Consider the following 24,377-nt stretch of genomic DNA (forward strand, 5'->3'; position numbering starts at 1 on the left):
TGTATTTGCAGCCGACAGAAAACAAATCTTATTTTTTTTGTATAGTTTTAGGTACAGAATTCTTCTGAAGAACATTTGTAGTGGTTTAAGAAGGTGTAGATATTTATACAGAAAAATAAGACAAGAACACTGTGTAAGAACAAACTATTTCCTGCAGTGTATATAAGCAGCATATTTTATTAAATGTATATTATATTTTATTAGTTTGTTTGTTTTTTATTTTAGATGGAGAACCAGAACAGGAGCGTGAGCCTGAAAGAGGAAACATCGGCACTTAAACGGCAGAACAACGAGCTCATGCTGGTATGGCTTCTACAGTACTTCAATAGGAACCATCCACACACACTCATTCACACTCACACACTAGGGACAATAGCCTACCCAATTTACCTGTACTACATGTTTTTGGACTGTGGGGGAAACTGAAGCACCCGGAGGAAACCCACGCCAACACGGGTAGAACATGCAAACTCCACACAGAAACGCCAACTGACCCAGCCGATGCTCGAACCAGCAACCTTCTTGCTGTGAAGCGAACGTGCTACCCACTGCGCAGCTCCAGTATAGACAAATACTGTCGTATTATTGGCGAAATTATATAATGTGTGTCATTTTGTTTTACATCTTTATTTCAGCAAAACCAGAAGCTGAAGCAGGAGCTGTTGGAGTCCCACACTAATGTTGCGTTCTTGCAAAGCGAGCTGGACTCTCTGAAGAGTGATCTGACAGACCAGAGCATCAACTGTGAACGGTACAGTGTGTGTGAGTGTGTCACTGCGCGAGTCAACTTAGTTAATGATCAATCTATAATAGGCCCTTTAGATTTGGATCTTCAAACCAGGAATTTTTTAGAAGTCCATCAAATATGTGTCGTGAGATAACTCAGACTATCTCTTCTGACTCACTCTCACACTCCTGAAGAGATAGATAAATGTCAACAATGAAAAAAGACTCTCGTTTCCCATATGATGGCTGTGAGTGGCTGTAAAAACAGGTTTTGTGGCTGTTTGCAGTGTGATGTCATGAGAGCAGGATATCCTGGTGTTACACGTCACGCTGCGCAGGAATGTCTGAACTTTGTTACATAGTAACTACACAACAGTGTGTTTGTGTGTGTGTGTGTGTGTGTGTGTGTATGTGTGTGTGTGTGAACATCAGTGGCATAGCAATAGTATAATAAGAGTAACAGTGTAAAATATTTGGGTTGCCATGTAGTCCAAATATTTGACTACATTAAGTTAAATCCACGAAAGTCATTTTGAACAACCAGACCTGAACTGTATTGAAACAGAAAGGGATAGTTCACCAAAATATTTTAATTCTGGCATTATTTACCCACCCTTTACTTGTTCAAACCTTTATGAGTTTCTTTCTTTGAAAAATTTTTGAAGAAAGCTGAAAACCTGTAACCATTGACTTCAATAGTATTTTGTTTTTCCTAGTATGGAAGTTTATGGTTACAGGTTTTCAGCATTTTTCAAAATATCTTCTTTTGTGTTTAACAGTAAAAAGTAACTGTTATACCACTCAAGTAAAGATAACTTTTTGAGTGAACTATCCCTTTAAGACAACTGCTGCAGTTGTTACTGTGTATAATGTAAGTGCACTCTTCATCATTTCTTTTGTTATTGTTTACCTTGAATTCCAGCAACGTATAAATCCATTCTGGTGTGTGTTTGTACAGAGACGAGGCTCTTATGAAGTGCTTCTCTGAGGAGAGAGATAACCTGGAGAGACAGATCGAGATGCTTCAGTGAGTTCAACACACACAGCACGACATGAAAACACTGCAAATCACACAACACAGACAGAAACTTTGCCTTCTGAGGCTGAATATACCTTTACTTTTGTCTTTAAAGGTGCCATTTAATAAAAACCTTAATATACATGCCTGCAGGCACAGGACATCAATGTGACATCATGTTGACATTGTACCCGAACATTTTTGGATTTTGGATGTTGTTTGGAAATGAAAATCGGGTTGAGAACCTAACGTCACACCGTCGTCAATGTCCAACCTGAAAACAACCAAATATTAACGTTTAATCATGTTACACCTTGCTGTTGTGTGGATGTTACCACTATGGAATCTATTAGACGTTTTATTTTGGCCACTTTCCAACACAACCTAAAATCAACCAAATATCAACGTAATTTTAAGTCATTATTGGACGTCAAAATAACGTTGTCCTTAGAAGCTGGCTAGACATTGCATTTTGGTCACCTGACGTCATGACTTAAATCTAACCTAATGTTAACGTCTTATAATGTTGTGTGCCTGCTGGGCCTAGGTATAGCTGTATAATAAGAGCTTAGTACAGGGAAATGACATACAGTGAGTCATGTGTAACCTCATTCTCATGTGAATGCCTTGAATTTATCACCTCTGTAAAAGTTAGGGCAACTAGAACAAAACACAGGCTTGATTGGACACAATGCTTCCTAGTGAGATTACAACAATGGGACTCTTATTTTGAAAATGGAAGGCATAGGGAGACTAAAACCCAGTGCGCCTAATCAAAAACCTGGAAAACTGGAATAAAACAGCCTGCATTTGATTGGCCATAATGTTTCAACAATGATACCCCCCCCCCCCCTTATTTTTTAAGTATATCTAAGCTTATATTTAACTTACTGTGTACCTAACTCTTATTTTGAAAATGGGAGATGCAGTGAGACCAAACACCGCGTCAACCTGAGTCAGAAGTCTGTGTTTGATTTTGATTTGACATTTCCTAGAGAGATTACAACAATGATCACCCCCCCCCCCCCTCTTATTTTTAAGTATAGCTAAGCTTATATTCAATTAACTATGTATGTGGGACTCTAATTCTGAATATGGGAGACACAGGAAGACTATAGCCCTATGCGCCTAGTCAGAAATCAGAACAACGGGAACAAAACACAGCCTGCGTTTGATTGGACACAAGTTTTCTAGCGAGATTACAACATTGATCATATCCCCCTTATTTTTAAGTTTATCTAATCATATATTAAACTTGCTATGTATATGAGACTCTTATTTTGAAAATAGGAGATGCAGGGAGCCCAGTCAGAAATCAGGCCAATTGGAACAAAACACAGCCTGTGTTTGATTGGACAAAGGTTTCCTAGTGAGATTACAATGATCATTTTCCTCTTATTTTTAAGTTTATCTAAGCATATATTAAACTTACTATGTATATGGGACTCTTATTTTGAAATTGGGAGATGCAGGGAGACTAAAGCCTGCTGCGCTATGAATTTACAGCAATTATCATTTCACCCCTTATTTTTAAGTTTATCTAAGCTTATATTTAACTTACCGGCTACACAGGACTCTTATTTTGAAAATTGGAGACGCAGGATACCTCTGTTTACAGCACCTCAGAACATAAAATACAACACATACGGACTGTGAATTTATTTAGCGCCACCCCTACAAGCCATACGGTCTGATTAAATGTATTTTTAATACTTTAACGTGTATATTGTCAAATTAGCCACGTCTGTTTGTAGTGAGGCAACAAACACATGTAGACCGCTGAATATAAGCATTAGTTTAAGGCATGTTTATGCATCGTGTCATATCACTCAGCTCTTTCTGTTATTTCCATTGAGTTAAATGATGCCAGTTCCCTTTTTTAAATTTATTTGTTTATGCAAAGGTTGAAACTAATTCCTGCTTCTGTTTTCTTACACATTAAAGTCTCGAAATACAACTCGAAATACATTCCTGTAGGCCCCTTTTGTTAATTATAATTTAGTTATATTTCATCTACTATACAACACACCTAAGGAAAAAATAGGGGTTTCTGTTGGCGTAAATCATAAGTACAGCTCATTAATATTCATGACCATTCCAAATAAGGTCAAAATGGACATTCTGATCTTATTCCTGTGTTTATAAATTAGCATAAACAATTAGAACATAATTGTATCACTGTTCTCTACAGCACCTGTTGAGGGTTTTTCACCCAAAAATGCTAATTCTGTAAATACTGCCATTTTAAACCCCAGAGGAATTTCACAAGAACCAAAGTTTAACAAATAATTTAAAATGCATGTAAGATGTGCAGAATAAGGTGGATAGTTTTGGATTGTTGCTGTTATAGATTTTTAAATGTTTTTCTCCATATCTAGGGTAGCAAACAGAAAGCTGCACGACAGTAATGACAGTCTGCGTACGGCGCTGGAGAGCAGTCAGAGCAAGAGCAAGACTCAGGTAAAACCTTTCTGCAGTGTGAATGGATTAAGCTCTTTGAGACCAATGTTTGCTGATCAGGCGAATACTTTGATGTCTATGTGTGTTCTTTAAGGGGCATGGATTAAGCTTCTTGTTAGCTGTGTTAACATGTGATACATTTCTGCGTATCCATTAAGACAGGCCTGACATTTTTTCTCTCACAGCGTGTTAGCGGACTCTCACCTGGAGTTTACGTGAACACCAGAAAGAATGTCTGCCACTCTTATTTTGATCGGTAAGTCATGTGACTGCTGTTAATGAACATTTTACAGCACCCCTAGAGTTAAACAGCAGAGTTTTACCATATTTAATCCATTTAGCTGATCTCAGGGTCTGGCGGGAGCACTTTTAGCTTAGGTTAGCATAGATGAACGGATTAGACCATTAGCATCTCACTTAAAAATGACCAAAGACTTTGTTCAAAAGTGTTTTGTTATACTTTTACAAGTAAATACCAAACGTATACAATTCTCGCTACTAATAAATCATTAACTAATACTTTAAGTTTAATAAACTTCTTATTTGCTGTTTATTAATAGTCCCTACTGAAAAAAACAGCTTAAACCAGCCTAGGCTGGTTGGCTGGTTTTATCTGGTCGACCAGGCTGGTTTTAGAGGGGTTTGGGCCATTTCCAGGCTGGTTTCCAGCTATTTCCAACCTGGTCTTAGCTGGTCACGTTGGGGGATGACCAGCTAAAACCACCTTGACCAGCCTAGCCAGGCTGGAACCCAGCCAAAACCAGCTATGCCCAGCTTAAACCAGGCTGGTCAAGCTGGTTTAAGCTGGAATTAGCTGGTCATATTCCAGCCTGACCAGCTAAGACCAGGCTGGAAATGGCTGGAAACCAGCCGGGAAATGGCCAAAACCCCTCTAAAGCCAGGCTGGTCAACCTGCTAAAACCAGCCAATCAGCCTAGGCTGGTTTAAGGTGGATTTTTCAGCAGGGTTCTTAAGGTAAATTTGCTTTATTTAAAAAAGTGAGTAAACTTGTTGCCTTAAGCAGGTCGCACACCAGAAGCGCCGCTCGGCGGCGCGCCGCGCCATGCATTTTAGAATTCTAAACATAGGTATCTATCGATACACACACCGGCGCCGCAAGTCGGCGGCTGTCGGCGGCGCCCGGCGACGGCTCAAGACGCAGTTCATTTTTCAGCCGCACCATAGAGCGCCATCTGATTAGTTTCATGTTAAATATCATTCGAATGTGCGCGTCTGGAGTGCGATACTTTAAACTGTCATGTGCGCACCGTGTCGCGGCGCCGAGCGGCGCTTCTGGTGTGCGACCTGCTTTAAATTTGAAGGCAACTGGTTTACTCACTTTAAGTAAACTCATTTATTTTAAGTCAAATCATTTAATCCTTTTAAAAGCAACATATTTACTTACCTATGTTGAGTAAATTCAACTAATCCTTTTAATAGCAACAAATTTACTCATTTATTTTCAAATTAACCAATCGCTTTAAAAGCAACATGTTTACTCATTTATTGTAAGTAAAGTCAGCTCATCGTTTTAAAAGCAACAGATTACTCATTTATTTTAAGTACAATCATCTAATCACTTTAAAAGCAACAGATTTACTTATTTACTTTAAGTAAAGTCAACTAATCGCTTTTAAAGCAACAGATTTACTCATTTATTTTAAGTAAAGTCAACTAATCATTTTAAAAGCAACAAATTTACGAAACTATTTTAAGCAAAGTAAATTAATCGTTTTAAAAGCAACAGGTTTACTCATTTATTTTAAGTAAAGTCAACTAATCTCTTTAAAAACAACAGATTTATTCAACTATTTTAAGTAAAGTCAGCTTATTGCTTTTGAGGCAGCAGGTTTACTCACTTTTAAACTAGTGGCTATTTACAGTGCATTTTGTGAATGTAGTTTTGAGTAAGAGTGATGTCTGCAGGTGCTGCAACACGTGTGTGGATGAGGAAGACTACGATCAATTTCGGCTGATGGCGGGAATGCGCAGACAGAGCTGTGATTCTCTGGCTCTGGCTCTGTGTGACCCGATGCGCAGACGCAGCTGCGAGGAGGACAGTCTCCCGGACAGCGGCATGTCTACCCTGCGCTCCAATATCGGATATGATTATGAGCATGAGAGAACATCCAGTCCTGTGGAGGCAGAAGACAGCAACACCACAGTGTCTGGAGACACGTCTGATACTGAGGTATGATGATCTCATTAAAGTGATACTTACTTACTCCAAGGGCTGTTTATATTGAAGTTGATATTTTGCTGTACCATGTTGGTGTTTCATAACATCGAATTTTTACAAGGTGGGTCATTAGCCTAACGCTCAACCCCCAACCTGGAGGACCAGGACATCCCATTCATACACTAGGGACAATTAAGCTTACCCAGTTCACCTATAGCGCATGTCTTTGGATTTGTGGGGAAGACCAGAGCTCCCAAAGGAAACCCATGCCCATGCTTCAGAGCACTCGGCCTTGAGTCTAATAAAGTGTGGTTTAACAAAGAGAGCAATGTAAAATCAAGGTAAAACTACGTGGTCACAGTGCACTTTTATCTGCTTTTGAAAACATTGGTTGAGATTAGGGAAGGGCTTAGTCTAGTTGATCTATGCGACTAGCCTAGTCCTATGAAACGTGCAACAAATGTACCCTAAATAACATATTTCATGTACACATAAAGGCAGCACAGTGGCTCAGTAGTTAGCACTGTCACCTCACAGCAAAAAGGTCACTGGTTGGCGTTTCTGTGTGGAGTTGGCATGTTCTCCTCGTGTTGGCGTGTGTTTCCTCCAGTTGCTCCGGTTTCCCCCACATTCCAAATACATGCTCTACAGGTAAATTGAATAAACAAAATCGGCCGTAGTGTATGTGTGTGGGTGAATGTAAGCATGTATGGGTGTTTCGCAGTACTGGGTTGCAGCTGGAAGGGCATCCGCTGCACATATGCTGGAGTAGTCCATTCATTCTGCTGTGGTGACATCTGAAATAGGGACTAAAGCCGAAGGAAAATGAATGAATGAATGAATGAATAGTTGCATCAATATAAACAGCGCCCTCTAGTGGATTTGTCATCTGAAACGTGTGAATAAATATCCCAGAAGCAACGTATTTTACATATTACAAAAATGTAGGCTGAGGCATGTATTTGGTCTCCTGTTATTTAATAACTTTTGTGTGATCACAGGTTGTGGAAATGCGAGAAGAGGCTGCGCCAGGGTCGGACAGCGAATCCGTTCAGAGCTGGATGCCATCAAAGCCTGTTCAGACGGATGACGTTTCTGGTTCAGGGAAGAAGTGCCTTTCTGCTATTTTCACAGAGGTATGAGATTCACCTGACAAAAAGTGTCTTAAAGGGGATCTGTTATGAAAAAAAATCACTTTTATACAGGGTTTAACACCGCTTTGTGGCAACAGTGTGTGAATATAGCCAGCCTCTAATGAGAACAATTAACTTTTTTATAAGCACACTTCATAAACACAGTCTGCAGAAACACTTTGATTGACATTCCACCTTTGTACATGTCACCAGAGGGGAAAGCCCCGCCCACTAGTGATGATTTCCTTCATTAGCATAGACAGCCCTGAGTGAGAAGCAGCCATCCGCTATTGGAGTTTCCAAGACATAAGCATGAGCCAAAGACTGCAAACTCCGAATCTCTTTACGTCCATAATTTTCGCTTCAAGAGTTCACACTTAGCTGATGATTGATTATCAAGCTTGTTTGGCATGCTGTCCCGGGAGAGAGCTCTGAGCTCATAAGATCCTCGAGCCGGGGGCTCCCTCCTGTTTGCAAGGCGAGAGGGAAGTTTGAGCTCAGGTAGATCTCGAGAACTCCCCTGCTGTAGTAGCTAATGAACAGATAGTGATTGCTCTTAAAGATAATTACTTACTAGGAGCATGTCTATGGTGCCGATTTGGATTAGTCAATTAACTTAAGTTGGATGTTTTTGGACGGTGGGAGGAAACCGGGGAACCCGGGGTAAACCCACGTGAGCCCGGGGAGAACATGTAAACTCCACACAGAAACATCAGCTGCCTTGGTAAGGACTAAAACCAGTGACGTTCTTGCTGTGAGGCAACAGTGCTAAACACTGGGCCCCCGTGCCACCCATCTAGGGAAGGAGGAGGAGTAGGGGTGGAAGGGGGGATTCTTCAAAACGAAGATGGCTATGATGTGGAACTTAGGGTATTTATAGAGGCTTAGGAATCATCTGATTGGTGAATCATAAATTGGATAATGAGGGACCAGCTGCAAGCAGTCATAAGCAAATCAAGAAATAAGTTTATAAATAAAGTTCACATGTTAAATATTAAATTCGATCATACTGACAAAACTTTAGTCTGTAAAAAATTTGTTTTAATCGGGTTTGATCATTTTAGTTGTTCGCATCCAAAAAATCGTTTGAGAGGTGTTTTGACAGTTCAGAGCCATCGTACAAGCGAAAGGCAAAATTCAGAATGCCGTTACTTGACCAGCACAGATCACTTTGGGCTCTATTTTAATGATCTAGGCACAAAGTCTAAAGCGCAGGGCGCAAAAGCATTAAGGGCATGTCTGAATCCACTTTTGCTATTTTAAGGATGAAAAAAAAACGCTTTGCGCCCTGGTGCATGGTCTAACAGGGTTGTGCTTATTCTCTTAATGAGTTCTTGGTGTGTTTTGAGCATAGCGTACATTAAACCAGTCTCATCTGCCATTCCCTTTAAGAGTCAGTTGCGTCACGCCATAGCGGATTTGCTAACAACATGGCAGACTATGTAAGTGGAAACACTGAATGCTTCACTAGTGAGAAAACAGTTAAACAGATCATCTACAGCACAAGGATAAAGAACGAGCCTCCTCCATTCAGCCTCTTTACTTTTACTCTTTACTTTACTCCTTTACTTTCATGGATAAGAAAACAGTGTCGTACTCACTCCACTAAAGACATCCATTAACATACATATTCAATTTAATTTGTTAAGTGCAAAGATTTGTTTCAAAACTATTCCTAAATTCAGTTTTAATTTATAGCAAACAAATAAATAAACAATAATAACGAAGTGTGGTCAAAAAACTGAGTTATATCCAAACACACATACTATTCTTATGCCCCATATGATGATGCAGACGTCTCCAAAACCCAACAGGTGGACAAATCTTAACTTGCTTTGATGAAAGCAAATAGAAATATGCATATAATAAATAATACTGCTAATAATATTAATATATAATATTATATACAAATTGTCATGAATAAACTGAAAAAAGCCCCCAACATAATATTTGTGTATTGCTGAACATCCCGTGGGTATTAAGCAATGTGTAAACAATTGGAGCTGCATAGGCACATAACTAACGCACTCTGCGCTAGACTTTAGATCAGCTTTTAGTTGGTCAATGGCGCAGTTTATTTAAGTTCCTCAAAATAGCAACGCACCAACAATGCGCCTTAACACACCTCCTTCCTAGACCGGCATGCCCAAGATTCCACAAAGTGCCGCAAATAGATGTGCTATTTAAAAAACATGGCGCAAAATGTGAAAATTAGGGTTGCGCTGGTCTGAAAATAGCAACAAATTGCGCCAAACACGTCTTGTGCCTTATTACGCCGGGTGTATGATATGGCCCTTTATAAAAAAACGCAGTGGATAAATTCATATAAAAAGAGAATTTAGCAGACGAAAAAATGTGAAATACGAAGAAAAAAAAAACCCTCAAACAAATATTTCGGAATTCAGTGTGCAAAGACCTTAAGAGCCTTTACAAATGTGGAGTTTTTGGATGCACAAAAAACTCTGTAGTCTCTATAGTTAACCTTCCTCTGAGCCACTTCTTTTGATATTTTTAGCTCCACCCCCTTTAAAAAAAGGCTCAATCTCATTTGCATTTAAAGCGACAGTCACCAAAACAGCACAATTAGGACCAAAGCCTAAAAGGGGGCAGCTTCAAAGAGATATAAACCATAATTTGTGTGGTATTTCGAGCTGAAACTTCACTGACATCAGAGACTTATTTTACATCTTATAAAAATGGGCATAATAGGGCCACTTTAAATCTGACCCACTCCATTCGCAATCCCGAAAAAACAAATGGCAGTGCTGAAACTGGAGTGTAAAGCCGAGCTGTGTGTGTGCAGAGGGAGCAGGATGAGCTGGCCGTGTCTCAGTCTCCATCTGAGAAGGCTTACAGGATCGTGCTGGCAGGAGACGCTGCAGTGGGAAAGTCCAGCTTTCTTCTCCGTCTCTGTAAGAATGAGTTCAAAGGCAACACCAGCGCCACACTGGGTGAGACTTTTAAAACACCTGAAGATAATCTCCAACTGGCACAGAGATTAAATGACGGTCATTTGTGTGTGTGTGTTTGCCATAGGTGTTGATTTCCAGATGAAAACTCTGGTTGTGGATGGCGTTCCAACAGTGCTGCAGTTATGGGACACGGCTGGACAGGAAAGGTAATTTTGATTTATTATTTTATTATTTATTATTATTATTATTTATATATAATTTATTTATTTATTTGACATGGACATCACAATTACACTGGACAACCAAATGCATTTGTTTAAGTGTTTTAGCAAACTTGCTAATTCTCAACACCTGTCCACAGGGGGCTTGAAAAGATTGGTAAAAATGTAAATATAATAAATACATATACACAACAGTATATTTCTTTACATAACATTACTGAAGGCAAAAGCAAAGGCAACATGATCCAATAAACTAAGAGTAGACTATTAGTGCAAACACTGCTGTATTGTTTTAACAGTATAAACACTACTAAAAATATTTATTTAACTTTCTGATTTTAGGCTAACAGGTAAATCAGTCCACAGTTTGGCTCCCTTTACAGAGAAGACAGATTGACCAAAGGAGGTCTTACACTTTGGCACTAGACAGTCACCAGTAGTTGCCTGTGTAACTCTGTGAGAGGTTTGATGCCTACTGATTAGATCTGATAACAGGACTGGAACATTCATTCATTCATTGAATAAATATAAATTTACACACATTTACACAAGTAAATAAATAAACTCAATAGGCTGAAAATCTGAGGAAATATGCGGATTTCTGTGCGCGCAGATTCCGTGTGGGCTCATTACTCATGATCTTATGAATATGGACCAACAAGTTGCGCTTACACCAAAATTCCCATTAAGTGAAAATGTTTCCGATTTCCGAACAAACTGACTAAAAAATAAAACCTACACAGTAAATTTGCACAGTAAAACACACACATTTAAAGGGCCATGACACCCCCCACTTTCGGTTCAGGTCTACCTCATAGATATATACACTAGATGTCGCCTGGCCTGTTGTTGTCTATTGGACGGAATGCGTCAATAGCGCCGCCATCTTGCTACAGGGTAGCGCTCCTTTGAAATGAATGCGGGACCAAGGTAAAGTGGAGGACTGTGGCCATCCAAAGCCAGAGATATACACATATACACATATATCTGTGATCGGGAGTTTTCCTGGATGTTAGTATGTAATTTCTTTTTTTTTAATTATGAAAATTATAATTTTACATCACTTTTCTACATTGATGGATCAGTGACCGCACGGGCATTCCTGACAAAAAGCTTGTGTTTGTGTGTACAGAAATGTGCTATCCACCCTCCCTGTTAAATTTGATCTAATCATGTCCTGAAACACAGCTCCGCTTCTGCTTTCACTTCTCATACTGACGGAGAGAGCGATTCGTTTGTGAATGAATCCCCCGAACGACTCTTCCACTAACGTTAGCCGACAATAATACAAGTTTCTGGCAGCGCAGCATCTCGTTGTCATATTTCTTTTGCATTGTTTGCTGATTTTATTCAACAAAACTAGCATAAGCCGAGTGTTTAGTGCGAGTTGGAGCTGCTTTGCCGTATGGTGAATGCAGTAAGTGACTGTTATCATCAATAACGTTACCTGATTAGCACAAAAGTTCAGAACATACAAAAACAGAAAAAAACTTAATATTACCTATGAAATGTTCTGCCTTTGTGCTTTGTTTTCTTTGTTTGCTCGTTTCTACACCCGTAGACAGCGCTAAAGTCCCGCATCTTCACGTAATAACACTGTCTTGACTAGTGCGGTTGAATGACATTTGTCCTGGGAGCACTGTACCAATGTGGCGGCGCTATAGACGCATGCTTAGGGTCCCTATGCGTTATCTAGTGTATATATCTATGGGTCTACCTCAGAATTTTTTCAAAACTGCATCACGATGGGCGTGGAGCTCCGCAAGCAACAGGCAGGAGTGGGCGTGGCCAGCAGAGCAGGGGAGAGGGCCCTGTTGGCTCACAAAATGAGACACAAACCGTGAGGAGATGCATGATTTTACAGTTTACAAAGTTAAAATGCAAGGAAATAAACAGTCATTTAATGCCCTGCTACATTTGTAATTCGTAATTTCATATACAGATAACCAAAATCTATATCATTATAAAGATAATTGTGTTCATAAACACTATAAATGAGGACGTTTCTGTAGTGTACGAGTGTGAATTAGTGTGTATTGATGTTTCCCAGAGATGGGTTGCGGCTGGAAGGGCATCCACTGCGTAAAACATATGCTGGATAAGTTGGCAGTTCATTCCGCTGTGGCGACCCCAGATAAATAACGGGATTAAGCCGAAAACAAAATGAATGAATGAATTTTAAACTGAAGTACACTATGAGCTAAATGTTGGACACTGTTGTCTTTTTGCAGGTTTCGGAGCATTGCTAAGTCATACTTCAGGAGAGCGGATGGAGTTCTTCTGCTGTACGACGTCACCTGTGAGAAGAGCTTTCTGAATGTCCGAGAATGGGTCGACATCATTGAGGTATTTCCTCCACAGCGTCTCATTTAAATAATGGCTATCATAGTGATAATACGTAATGGATGAGGGTTTTTCGGGAATACTTAATTCTGATTAGTAAATCACGACATTCTAAGGTATGTTTTTTCCAAGGTACCAACCACTAAAACTACTTTAATTCCTATTTATCATCATAGTATACCAACTACTTCGAACCATCTATTCACTGTTGGGGCGGCACGGTGGCTCTGTAAACACGAGTCCCAGCTGGGCCATTTGCCAAATATTATGCAAATATCACTTTAATAAGGGGTTTAAACACAGTTGTGGTTAGAGTGTGTGAATATAAGCAGGTTCTAATGCTAAAAATTAATTTATTTTATTTTTTATAATCACACTTGATAAAAACAGTCTGCAGGAAAATCAGAAGGGGAAAGCCCTGCCTACTAGTGATGATTTCTCACTCATTAGCATAAGACACTAGTCTCGTTTTTGAATCTGCCACTATGCTGACAGATAGGCATTTGAAGCTCCGCCCTCTTTTAAAAAGATCTCATTTGAATTTAAAGCGACAGTCACCAAAAAAAGGATCAAAGCCTAAAAGGGGCAGCTTCAAAGAGTTTTAAAACATTATTTGTGATTTGTGTGGTATTCCGAGCTAAAACTTTACACACACGCACGCATGCACACACACACACACACACACACACACACACACACACACACACACACACACACACACACACACACACACACACACACACACACAGACACACACACACACACACACTATAGGGACATACTTGTTTTACATCTTGTAAAAAGGGGCATAGTAGGTCATAATAATAGGCATAAAAGAAATATATATATATATATATATATATATATATATATATATATATATATATATATATATATATATATATATATATATATATATATATATACTGGTAAAGTCAGAATTATTAGCCCCTTTCAATTTTTTTTCTTCTTTATTATATATTTCCCAAATGATGTTTAACAGAGCAAGGGAATTTTCACAGTATGTCTGATAATATTTTTTCTTCTGGAGAAAGTCTTATTTGTTTTATTTCGGCTAGAATAAAAGCAGTTATTAATTTCTTAAACACCATTTTAGGGGCAAAATTATTAGCCCCTTTAAGCTATGTTTTTTCTCGATAATCTACAGAACAAACCATCATTATACTATGAGTTGCCTAATTACCCTAACCTGCCTAGTTAACCTAATTAACCTAGTTAAGCCTTAAAATGTCACTTTAAGCTGTATAGAAGTATCTTGAAAAATGTCTAGTCAAATATTATTTACTGTTATCATGGCAAAGATAAATACATTATTAGAGATGAGTTATTAAAACTATTATGTTTAGAAATGTGCTGAAACAATCTTCTCTCTGTTAAACAGTAATTGGTGCAAAAATAAACAAGCGGTCTAATTATTCAGGGGGCTAATAATTCTGACTTCAACTGTATATTGTAATCAGTCAATGAAGTTGACAATGGTTTCTCGTGCACCCAATGAAGTAAAGGGTTACATCCGTACATCATCTGGTTGCTGGGTTTCTTGAAAACGCTGCTGTGTTTGTTCTCTGATGCAGGACGTTTCTCAGGATGACATTCCCATCATGCTAGTGGGCAATAAGACAGATCTGAGGAAGGAGGCTCTTCAGGATGGAGTCACCTGCATTCCAACCAGCTATGGAGAGAAACTGGCCATGGTTTGTGTGTTCCTCTGACATTTACTCTTGCTTTCAGCTTTTAACAGGGATTCGAAAATGAAAAGTGTCTTCGTCTTACTCTCATGCAAAACCACGTGACTTTGATTCTCTCTGGAATCACAAACAGAGGAACTTTGAGCTTCAAAACAGTCATCAAAGCAGCGCAGCAGCAGTCTGTGCAGCTGAATCTCTATATTCTGAAATCTTTTTTTTGTCACTCAAAACTCTCGCATGCCTCAGAAGATTGGACTCTTTGAATTTATGATAAGGATATTTTTTCAAGCAGTGGCCTAGATTTTATTAAAAAAAAGCACAACAGTGGCTCAGTGGTTCGCACTCACAGCAAGAAGGTCACTGGTTTGAGTCTCAGCTGGGTCAGTTGGCATTTGTGTGGAGTTTGTATGTTCTCCCTGTCTTGGTGTGGGTTTTCTCCGGGTGCTCCGGTTTCTCCAGTCCAAACACATGTGCTGTTGGGGAATTGAATAAACTAAATTGGCCATAGTGTATGAGTGGGTGTGGGTGAATGTGAGAGTATGGGTGCTGCTTCCTAGTTCTGGGTTGCAGCTGGAAAAGCTTCCACTGTGCAAAACATATGCTGGAGTAGTTGGTGGTTCATTCCTGTGGTGCCCTTTTAAAAAACAAAGACTAAGCTGAAATAAAAAGAATGAATGAATGTTTTATTTGTTGCCATGTTTTTTTATTTTTATTTTATTGTATGTTGATATTCATTCATTCTCTTTTTGCCTTCGTCGCTTTAACAATGTTGGAATATCTAGCCAACTCCATGCGTTTTCAATAAGAAAAGGTCCGGAGAGTGTTTTCTTCAATGCCAAAAATATTAGTCATTTATTAGATACAAATGAATAATACGATGACAGAGAAGAAATACATACAAGAGGTTCGCAACTATTTTACATTTTCTGACTCCAGCCTAAATACACAACCGATAGTCCTTTGGCTCTGTAGCGGCTTTCCAATTGCCGCTATTGTTGGTAGAGCAAGCAAGTTTCGTTCGCGTAAAGTCAGAGTCCGTAGGCAAATAAAAACGTCTTTATTTTCCAATCAACTTTCAATCAACAGAATTACTCAATCACTTTCCTTAATCTATATGCACACTTCTCTGTTACTTTGAGTTGAGTTGAATTACACTCAGTTACGAGACGTTCAGTTACGTTCAAAAACTGTGTGCTTCCTACCAACACTGTCTTACTCCATGCAGTGAAGCCACAGTTATGTAGTGTCGTACTGACACCTTGTGGCCAATCGCCAATATAAAAATGTATGGCTCCTACATGCTCTTTGTAACCCCTAGACATACTTCCTCTTTCTGCAACCCTTCTCTGCATACCAGAACTGGACAATTACGTGCATCTTTGATATATTTCATAACTTCTACAAAGATCATGCTCCTTGTGACATGCCCAGACAGCAGTCTGGAACAAACCTAAATTTATTCTTATTCTGCTTTTTCCACTAGCAGTCAGCTAGCAGCCACTAGCAGTCAGCAGTTCTTCTAAAAAGTATGCAGCACAGTAAAAAAGATGAAGTGTGTCTGGTCAAGATGTGTTATAATACAATAGAAAAGATTGATTAATCTGTTGTTAGTCTAAACATTTAAAAAAATAAATAAATAAAGACACAAAAGTAATAAAAATAAATTCCTTTTTTCCTACATTAATCAGGGGGCACCACAGCTAAATAAACTGCTAACTTATCCAGCACGTTTTACACAGCGGATGCTCTTCCTGCTGCAAACCAACACTGGGAAACACCCATACACTCCTGCATTATCACACACATACACTATGTGAAGTTTCATAAACTAATTGCACGTGATATGATTGTGCACCGCTGGCCACTCATCCGTAATCAGTAATAATCCAATCAGAATGATCCTAGCTTAATATAAATGGATCACGCATCTTCGTTTTGGAAGAATCCCCCCTTCCACCCCATCTCCTCCTTTTTCTCCCCTTCTAAAGGGGGAGCGATCGAGACCTACCTGATCTCGGTTCTCCTGATATGCTTCTAGACTGGGCGGGACCCTGGGCTCAAATATCTCCGAGCTCAGGGTTCTCTCCCGGGACAGCATGCCAAACCTGCTATAAGTGCCAAGCATATCTAAGTGGGAACTCTTGAAAGCTAATTTAGGCCCCGTTTACACTAGTGCGTTTTAGTTTTAAAACGGCGTTTTAGAATGAAAACAATCCGCGTCCACACTCGCGTTTTACCCAGCGTTTCTGAACTGCTCTCCGTCCACACCAAAACGCTGAAAACGCACATCACGTGACCACACAGACCCTCTCAGGGAAGCGCTGCAGCCAATCTACCCAGATGAGAGCTGTGCTAGTCGGACTGCTCATCAAGCATCTCCCGCTGGATCTAATCTCACTATATTTATTTATTAAACGGGATATTTCATTCATCTTGTTGTCTGTATCTAACGACATATTCCCTGACTTCGGTCACTGGAATCTATTACTTCTCAGGTACCGTGTTTTGGCTGAGCGCAAAAATAAGTTAATGATTAATGTAACCACATAGCCTATTCTGTATATTGACTGATCAATTGCCTTTATTTCCTATAATGTTTAAACTTATTGTATGTTATACTTTTATAATGGCCATTATCGATTATTACAACTGATATTCAGCAAAGGAAAGGGTGTGTTTCGTATTTTCACTGAAATTGAAAGGAGGCAGTTGTTATCGGCTCCGTTTCGTTATAAATATCCACACAGTGAAGATGACGCTCATGCAGCACGACGCCTCAACATTTCTGCTGTCTAAGTTGTTAATATTAAAATGAAAATAGGCAGTTCCTTATATCAGTTTACATTTTATTGTTGAGAAAGTGAAACAACGTAGCCAGGGTGATGTGAATGAAGTTATAAAGTACACTGTTCCCTTTGAAGATTTACCCGTGTCCTCGGTATAGTCTGTTTTCCAAATCAAACTGAGAAGAAGAGACTGCAGCCTCGATCATACTTGCGAAGTCTGAACTTACACGAAGAGAATGCGAGACTGAACTGTGTGTGTTAGGCTACTTAATATTGAGGAAAAGCCCCAATCAGAGAGGCGAATGTCTGCAGCACCGCCTCCGTTTTCAGATGTCTCCGTTTTCCATTATCCACACTGAGACGGAGCAGCAGCGTTTCAGAATGAAAACTGCCTCTCCAGCGTTTTCGAAACGCTCCGTTTTCGGCGCTCGAGAACTCCGGCGTAGTGTGGACGGATGGCGTAACCGTAGCAAAACTTATGCGTTTTCAAACTAAAACGCACTAGTGTAAACGGGGCCTTAGTTTATTCAGTTGATCACCGCGCATGTGTTTGGACACAGAAAAGCCAACTGACCCAGCCGGGGGTCAAACAAGCGACCTTCTTGCTGTGAGAGGATCATGCTACCCACTGTGCCACAGTGACATCGTATGTTGTTACTATGTATCCTTTAAAAAAAAAGTAATTTGCCATAAGATTAATAAATAAAGCACAGAACATTTTACAAGAAAGGCAAGTTTTTACAGTATTAGTATTTTTTTTCCTGTACACTACAAAAATACTTTTCCTACTTAATTTTTTTGTCTTGTTTCTAGTTCAAATATCTGAAAGTTCTTAAATCAAGAAACATTTTCTAGACAAGCAAAACATATTGTCTTGTTTTAAGAAATAATATGCCAAAATGGGTTTTCCTTAAATCAAGCGAAATAATCTGCCAATGGGGTAAGCAAAATAATCTTAACACAAATCGAAAAACAAGATTATCCATTTACTATGACCATTTATGTGAAGCTGCTTTGACACAATATGCATTGTAAAAGTGCTAAACAAATAAAGCTGAATTGAATTTAATTAAATGTGTCACGGTCGTGGTGGGGAAAAGGAGCGAGGACTCAAGTGCAAAGAAACAATGGGTATTTATTAATAATAAAATAAAAATAAAAAGCAAAACAAAACTACCCCGAGGGGGAAAACATTAACAAAACACACAAACTTGGCTCAACAAGAACAAGGCAAGACTGGATCAGGAACACGGGGAGTGTAGACAACGAACTCGCAAAGGACTGAAAACATGAGGGGGATTATAAAGCAAAAAGTAAATTGACACACAGGTGAACACAATTAACTAATAATGGGTTAACAAGGAGGGTGGGACTAGACAATAGACGGGAGAGCGCATGACACAGAGAGACAATACAAGCCATGCGCTCACATAACACAACACTGAAGCACACGACAAAAGCACGTGACCACAATGTAAACACCGAGCCACGTGCTTTGACAAAAGACGCAAGACACGAGCACACGATGAATGAAAGCACTCACCGCGCGCTCACACACGCAGCGTGCATGCTTCATCCCAGCGCCGACCAAAACCGAAACCAACAAGACTGAGACGCTGGGAATGAAACACCACGCTGCTGACAAACGAAAACACAAACACGAGTACAAGAGCGCACGCGTCTGAGGGACGCAGAGCGCGCGCGCGGCCGCGTCAAGCAGAAGCGCGCACACTCTGCGTACACCCACGACGGCGCGCGCGCACACAGAGACAGAAACAGGACCGGACATGGGTAGTGTCAGAGCTCTGCCACCAAAACAAGAATTTACAAAGACCAGAGTGGCAGAACCCTGACACTAGCCCCCCCCCAAAAGGGACGCCACCTGGCGTCCCTAAAGGGAACATCCAACAAGGTACAAGACAGACAAGAAACACTACATGATAACAAAACAGGCAACATCAGACACAAGACAGGGAGGTGAACAAGCAAGACGACATGAAGGGAGGGAGGGAGGGAAGCCAAGCCAGACCCAACAAGACAAACAAGGGAGGGATGGGAGGGCAAGACCAGGGAGGATCAGGAGGGACAGTCCAGGGTGGATTCAGTGGGTCGGGGGCCCTGGCAGGGAGCCAGGGTGGAGCCGGAGAGTCCGTCCAGGGTGCAGGGAGGGAACACCAGGGAGGAGCAGGAGGGACGACCCAGGGAGAGTCTATCAGGGGAGACAAGGCAGGAGGTCGGTGGGGAGCCGGCTGGGCTGGAGGCCTGTGGGGAGCCGGCTGGGCTGGAGGCCAGAGGGGAGCCGGCTGGGCTGGAGGCCAGAGGGGAGCCGGCAGGGCTGGAGGCCAGAGGGGAGCCGGCAGGGCTGGAGGCCAGAGGGGAGCCGGCAGGGCTGGAGGCCAGAGGGGAGCCGGCAGGGCTGGAGGCCAGAGGGGAGCCGGCAGGGCTGGAGGCCAGAGGGGAGCCGGCAGGGCTGGAGGCCAGAGGGGAGCCGGCAGGGCAGGGAGCCAGGCTGGGGCCGGCAGGGCAGGGAGCCGGGCTGGGGCCGGCTGGGCAAGACGTCTGGGTGGCGCCGGCAGGGCAAGACGTCTGGGTGGCGCCGGCGGGGCAAGGAGCCGGGCTGGGGCCGGCAGGGCAAGGAGCCGGGCTGGGGCCGGCAGGGCTAGACGTCTGGTAGGTTCCGGCAGGGAAAGGAGCCGGACTGGGACCGGCAGGGCTAGACGTCTGGTAGGTGCCGGCAGGGAAAGACGTCTGGTAGGTGCCGGCAGGGAAAGACGTCTGGTAGGTGCCGGCAGGGCAAGGTGCCGGGCTGGGGCCGGCTGGGCAAGACGTCTGGGTGGTGCCGGCAGGGCAAGGAGCCGGGCTGGGGCCGGCAGGGCTAGACGTCTGGTAGGTTCCGGCAGGGAAAGGAGCCGGACTGGGGCCGGCAGGGCTAGACGTCTGGTAGGTGCCGGCAGGGCTAGACGTCTGGTAGGTGCCGGCAGGGAAAGACGTCTGGTAGGTGCCGGCAGGGAAAGACGTCTGGTAGGTGCCGGCAGGGCAAGGTGCCGGGCTGGGGCCGGCTGGGCAAGACGTCTGGTTGGGACCGGCAGGGCAAGGAGCCGGGCTGGGGCCGGCTGGGCAAGACGTCTGGGTGGTGCCGGCAGGGCAAGGAGCCGGGCTGGGGCCGGCAGGGCAAGACGTCTGGTTGGCGCCGGCAGGGCAAGGAGCCGGGCTGAAGCCGGCAGGGCAAGACGTCTGGATGGCGCCGGCAGGGCAAGACGTCTGGTTGGGACCGGCAGGGCAAGGAGCCGGGCTGAAGCCGGCAGGGCAAGACGTCTGGGTGGCGCCGGCAGGGCAAGGAGCCGGACTGGGACCGGCACTGAGCTGCGCTCAGGGGCTGGAGCCGACACTGGAGGGCGCTCAGGGGCTGGAGCCGACACTGGAGGGCGCTCTGGGGCTGGAGCCGACACTGGAGGGCGCTCTGGGGCTGGAGCCGACACTGGAGGGCGCTCTGGGGCTGGAGCCGACACTGGAGGGCGCTCTGGGGCTGGAGCCGACACTGGAGGGCGCTCTGGGGCTGGAGCCGACACTGGAGGGCGCTCTGGGGCTGGAGCCGACACTGGAGGGCGCTCTGGGGCTGGAGCCGACACTGGAGGGCGCTCTGGGGCTGGAGCCGACACTGGAGGGCGCTCAGGGGCTGGAGCCGACACTGGAGGGCGCTCAGGGGCTGGAGCCGACACTGGAGGGCGCTCAGGGGCTGGAGCCGACACTGGAGGGCGCTCAGGGGCTGGAGCCGACACTGGAGGGCGCTCAGGGGCTGGAGCCGACACTGGAGGGCGCTCAGGGGCTGGAGCCGACACTGGAGGGCGCTCAGGGGCTGGAGCCGACACTGGAGGGCGCTCAGGGGCTGGAGCCGACACTGGAGGGCGCTCAGGGGCTGGAGCCGACACTGGAGGGCGCTCAGGGGCTGGAGCCGACACTGGAGGGCGCTCAGGGGCTGGAGCCGACACTGGAGGGCGCTCAGGGGCTGGAGCCGACACTGGAGGGCGCTCAGGGGCTGGAGCTGACACTGGAGGGCGCTCAGGGGCTGGAGCCAGTATGGTGGAGGAGCCCTTTCTCCTCCTACGCTTCCTTATTTTTGGTGGCGGGAAGCTGGCCACCTCTTCAGACACTGCTGGGCACTCCACTACCTCTGAAAGTGTTGCAGTGTCAGTTTCGGGCACCTCGAGGGATGTTGCTGCCGCCAGGGTGGTTGCTGCATGGGCTGCAGTTTGTTCAGTCACCTCTAGGTGGGTGACAGGTGAGGAGGGCCCGTTCTTCCTCCTCCGTCTCCGTTGGTGGGTCATCGGAGGACTGGGGATTTGGCAGTCTGTGAGCGGGATTGGCGGTGGGCCAAGGGGAGGCAGGCCACCGTCTCCCTGGCTGTGGTACAAATAGCTCACAAACTGCCAGAATGACAGTATCCCCAGCATCCCCATCTCCCAGGCCTGAAGGGGGCTGTTGAGTCCAGCATTGAAAGCCTCCTTCAGTGCTGTGGTGGTAAACTCAAGCCCCTCTGCTGCGTAGACAAACTGGTAGGCAAACTCCTTGACTGAAGATTCCCCTTGATGAAGACCAAAGAGTTTGCCCAAACGTTCCTTCTGCTGGCATGCAGAGGGACGTGAACTGGGAGATGGGAAAAGGAAGATACCCATATTTCTGCTGAGTCCTCTGTTTTGGCGAGTTCTTACAGTCACGGTCGTGGTGGGGAAAAGGAGCGAGGACTCAAGTGCAAAGAAACAATGGGTATTTATTAATAATAAAATAAAAATAAAAAGCAAAACAAAACTACCCCGAGGGGGAAAACATTAACAAAACACACAAACTTGGCTCAACAAGAACAAGGCAAGACTGGATCAGGAACACGGGGAGTGTAGACAACGAACTCGCAAAGGACTGAAAACATGAGGGGGATTATAAAGCAAAAAGTAAATTGACACACAGGTGAACACAATTAACTAATAATGGGTTAACAAGGAGGGTGGGACTAGACAATAGACGGGAGAGCGCATGACACAGAGAGACAATACAAGCCATGCGCTCACATAACACAACACTGAAGCACACGACAAAAGCACGTGACCACAATGTAAACACCGAGCCACGTGCTTTGACAAAAGACGCAAGACACGAGCACACGATGAATGAAAGCACTCACCGCGCGCTCACACACGCAGCGTGCATGCTTCATCCCAGCGCCGACCAAAACCGAAACCAACAAGACTGAGACGCTGGGAATGAAACACCACGCTGCTGACAAACGAAAACACAAACACGAGTACAAGAGCGCACGCGTCTGAGGGACGCAGAGCGCGCGCGCGGCCGCGTCAAGCAGAAGCGCGCACACTCTGCGTACACCCACGACGGCGCGCGCGCACACAGAGACAGAAACAGGACCGGACATGGGTAGTGTCAGAGCTCTGCCACCAAAACAAGAATTTACAAAGACCAGAGTGGCAGAACCCTGACAAAATGTTCATTTTTAGGTGAAAACAATCCATTTAAACCTTTAAACTCCTTCCCTTGGCTAATAGTTTTTTTTTTTTTTTTTGCATAAATGCTAAACTGTGTCTCTTCTATATATTCAGACATACAGTGCCTTATTCTGTGAGACGAGTGCAAAAGATGGATCCAACATCATTGAAGCTGTTCTTCATTTAGCCCGGTAAGTCCTGCTCCTGAATAAAAAACATATTAGTATAGTCAATAATTGTGATGATTAGCAAAAACAATGTGCTGTAGACAGAGGATGAGTGTACGCTCTTCATAGAATAGATGTGAATTTAAACGAAGTGCACACACACAAAAAACAAAACATTTTTCATTTGTTGAACAGTTTACAGCAGTGCTTCTTAAACTGTGGTACGTGTACCACTAGTGGTACGCATGCTTTCTTCTAGTGGTACAGGGAGCAATCGCTGAATAATTAAAGTAAAAAAAAAATGAACACAATTTTAACCCTTTAACGTGTTCGATAACATCGATGTGATCTGTAAATTGATTTTAATAGGCTAAACCTTTTATTTTATTTTCAATATTGTTATGTATTCAATTATTTGAAGCTAATTTCCTCCCCGTATTTGTAACGGTTGTTGGGGGCATATCCTGTATTAATATATCCCAATGTTGACATGTGTAGTTTAATCACTTGCTTTTCTGACACACAAAGCCTACTCTAACGCACAATAAGCAGATCTAATTTCTAATTACAATTTTTCTATCAAATTCGAACATTTAAAATACACGTTAATGATTTTAAAGATAATTTATCAAAAAAAAAAATAATGAATATGATGACATAGTCTATATTTATGAGGTCCAAGCAACATTTCAGGTGTTTTGATGAATAGGCTACTTTATGATAATACCTTACATTTAAGTACAGCAGTTTTCTTTTTTACTTTTTGAGAACAGTGCCATTTTTAATTAACTTTTAAAGCACGTTTTAATTTAAATGTTTACATTTTGTTTATTTTTTTTTTACCTGAAAGCACAGTACAGTGTTAATGCTAAAACTATTTAGAATGGTTAAAGTGGCTGACAATGATAAATATTTATAATAATAATAATAAGTAATCTGGCTTGTTTTTGAACTGTGCACAGCTTTAGCTGCTTAATAAGGCCTAATACGCAACTGTATTTCAATACCAGTCGTTATGGTGGTACGTGAAGAGACGATTATTATCTGAGGTGGTACTTATAGTGAAAAAAGTTTGAGAACCACTGGGTTTACAGTATTCCACAGAAAGACAATAAATCGTCTTATAGCTGCTTGATTACGTTACTTATTAAAATGAGCTGAAACAACACAATTCTTGAGATTTTGGAGAGAACCAATTAATTGCTTAATTGTTCAACCCCCTTAAATTTGT

The 24,377-nt window shown here is 42.8% G+C and overlaps 2 protein-coding genes and 1 long non-coding RNA gene across 5 annotated transcripts in view; 2 read left to right on the forward strand and 1 right to left on the reverse strand.

The window, feature by feature from the left end:
• Nucleotides 1-24,377, forward strand: part of LOC148679673 (uncharacterized) — a 140,816-nt gene that overhangs the window by 32,108 nt on the left and 84,331 nt on the right. The window lies entirely within an intron of this gene.
• rasef (RAS and EF-hand domain containing) overlaps nucleotides 1-24,377 on the forward strand; it is a 48,555-nt gene that overhangs the window by 19,049 nt on the left and 5,129 nt on the right. For all 3 annotated transcript variants that reach the window (XM_087265445.2, XM_087265447.2, XM_087265446.2), the window contains exons 5-16: nucleotides 226-303; nucleotides 636-751; nucleotides 1,685-1,753; nucleotides 4,123-4,204; nucleotides 4,390-4,460; nucleotides 6,131-6,395; nucleotides 7,385-7,519; nucleotides 10,320-10,467; nucleotides 10,553-10,634; nucleotides 12,881-12,995; nucleotides 14,588-14,707; nucleotides 23,094-23,170. In XM_087265445.2, coding sequence (XP_087121571.1) covers nucleotides 226-303; nucleotides 636-751; nucleotides 1,685-1,753; nucleotides 4,123-4,204; nucleotides 4,390-4,460; nucleotides 6,131-6,395; nucleotides 7,385-7,519; nucleotides 10,320-10,467; nucleotides 10,553-10,634; nucleotides 12,881-12,995; nucleotides 14,588-14,707; nucleotides 23,094-23,170 — 1,358 coding nt within the window. The remainder of the gene's footprint in view (nucleotides 1-225; nucleotides 304-635; nucleotides 752-1,684; nucleotides 1,754-4,122; nucleotides 4,205-4,389; nucleotides 4,461-6,130; nucleotides 6,396-7,384; nucleotides 7,520-10,319; nucleotides 10,468-10,552; nucleotides 10,635-12,880; nucleotides 12,996-14,587; nucleotides 14,708-23,093; nucleotides 23,171-24,377) is intronic.
• Nucleotides 19,878-22,284, reverse strand: LOC147842880 (uncharacterized). The gene is made up of 2 exons (XM_087265489.1): nucleotides 21,237-22,284; nucleotides 19,878-20,875 (listed from the first exon to the last, which is right to left on the reverse strand). The coding sequence occupies exons 1-2, from the start codon at nucleotides 22,158-22,160 to the stop codon at nucleotides 20,444-20,446; spliced, it is 1,356 nt and encodes a 451-aa protein (XP_087121615.1). The 5' UTR covers nucleotides 22,161-22,284; the 3' UTR covers nucleotides 19,878-20,443.

Source organism: Danio rerio, chromosome 8 (genome assembly GCF_052040795.2).
Source record: "Danio rerio strain M-AB ecotype USA chromosome 8, GRCz13ab, whole genome shotgun sequence".
NCBI lineage: Eukaryota > Metazoa > Chordata > Actinopteri > Cypriniformes > Danionidae > Danio > Danio rerio.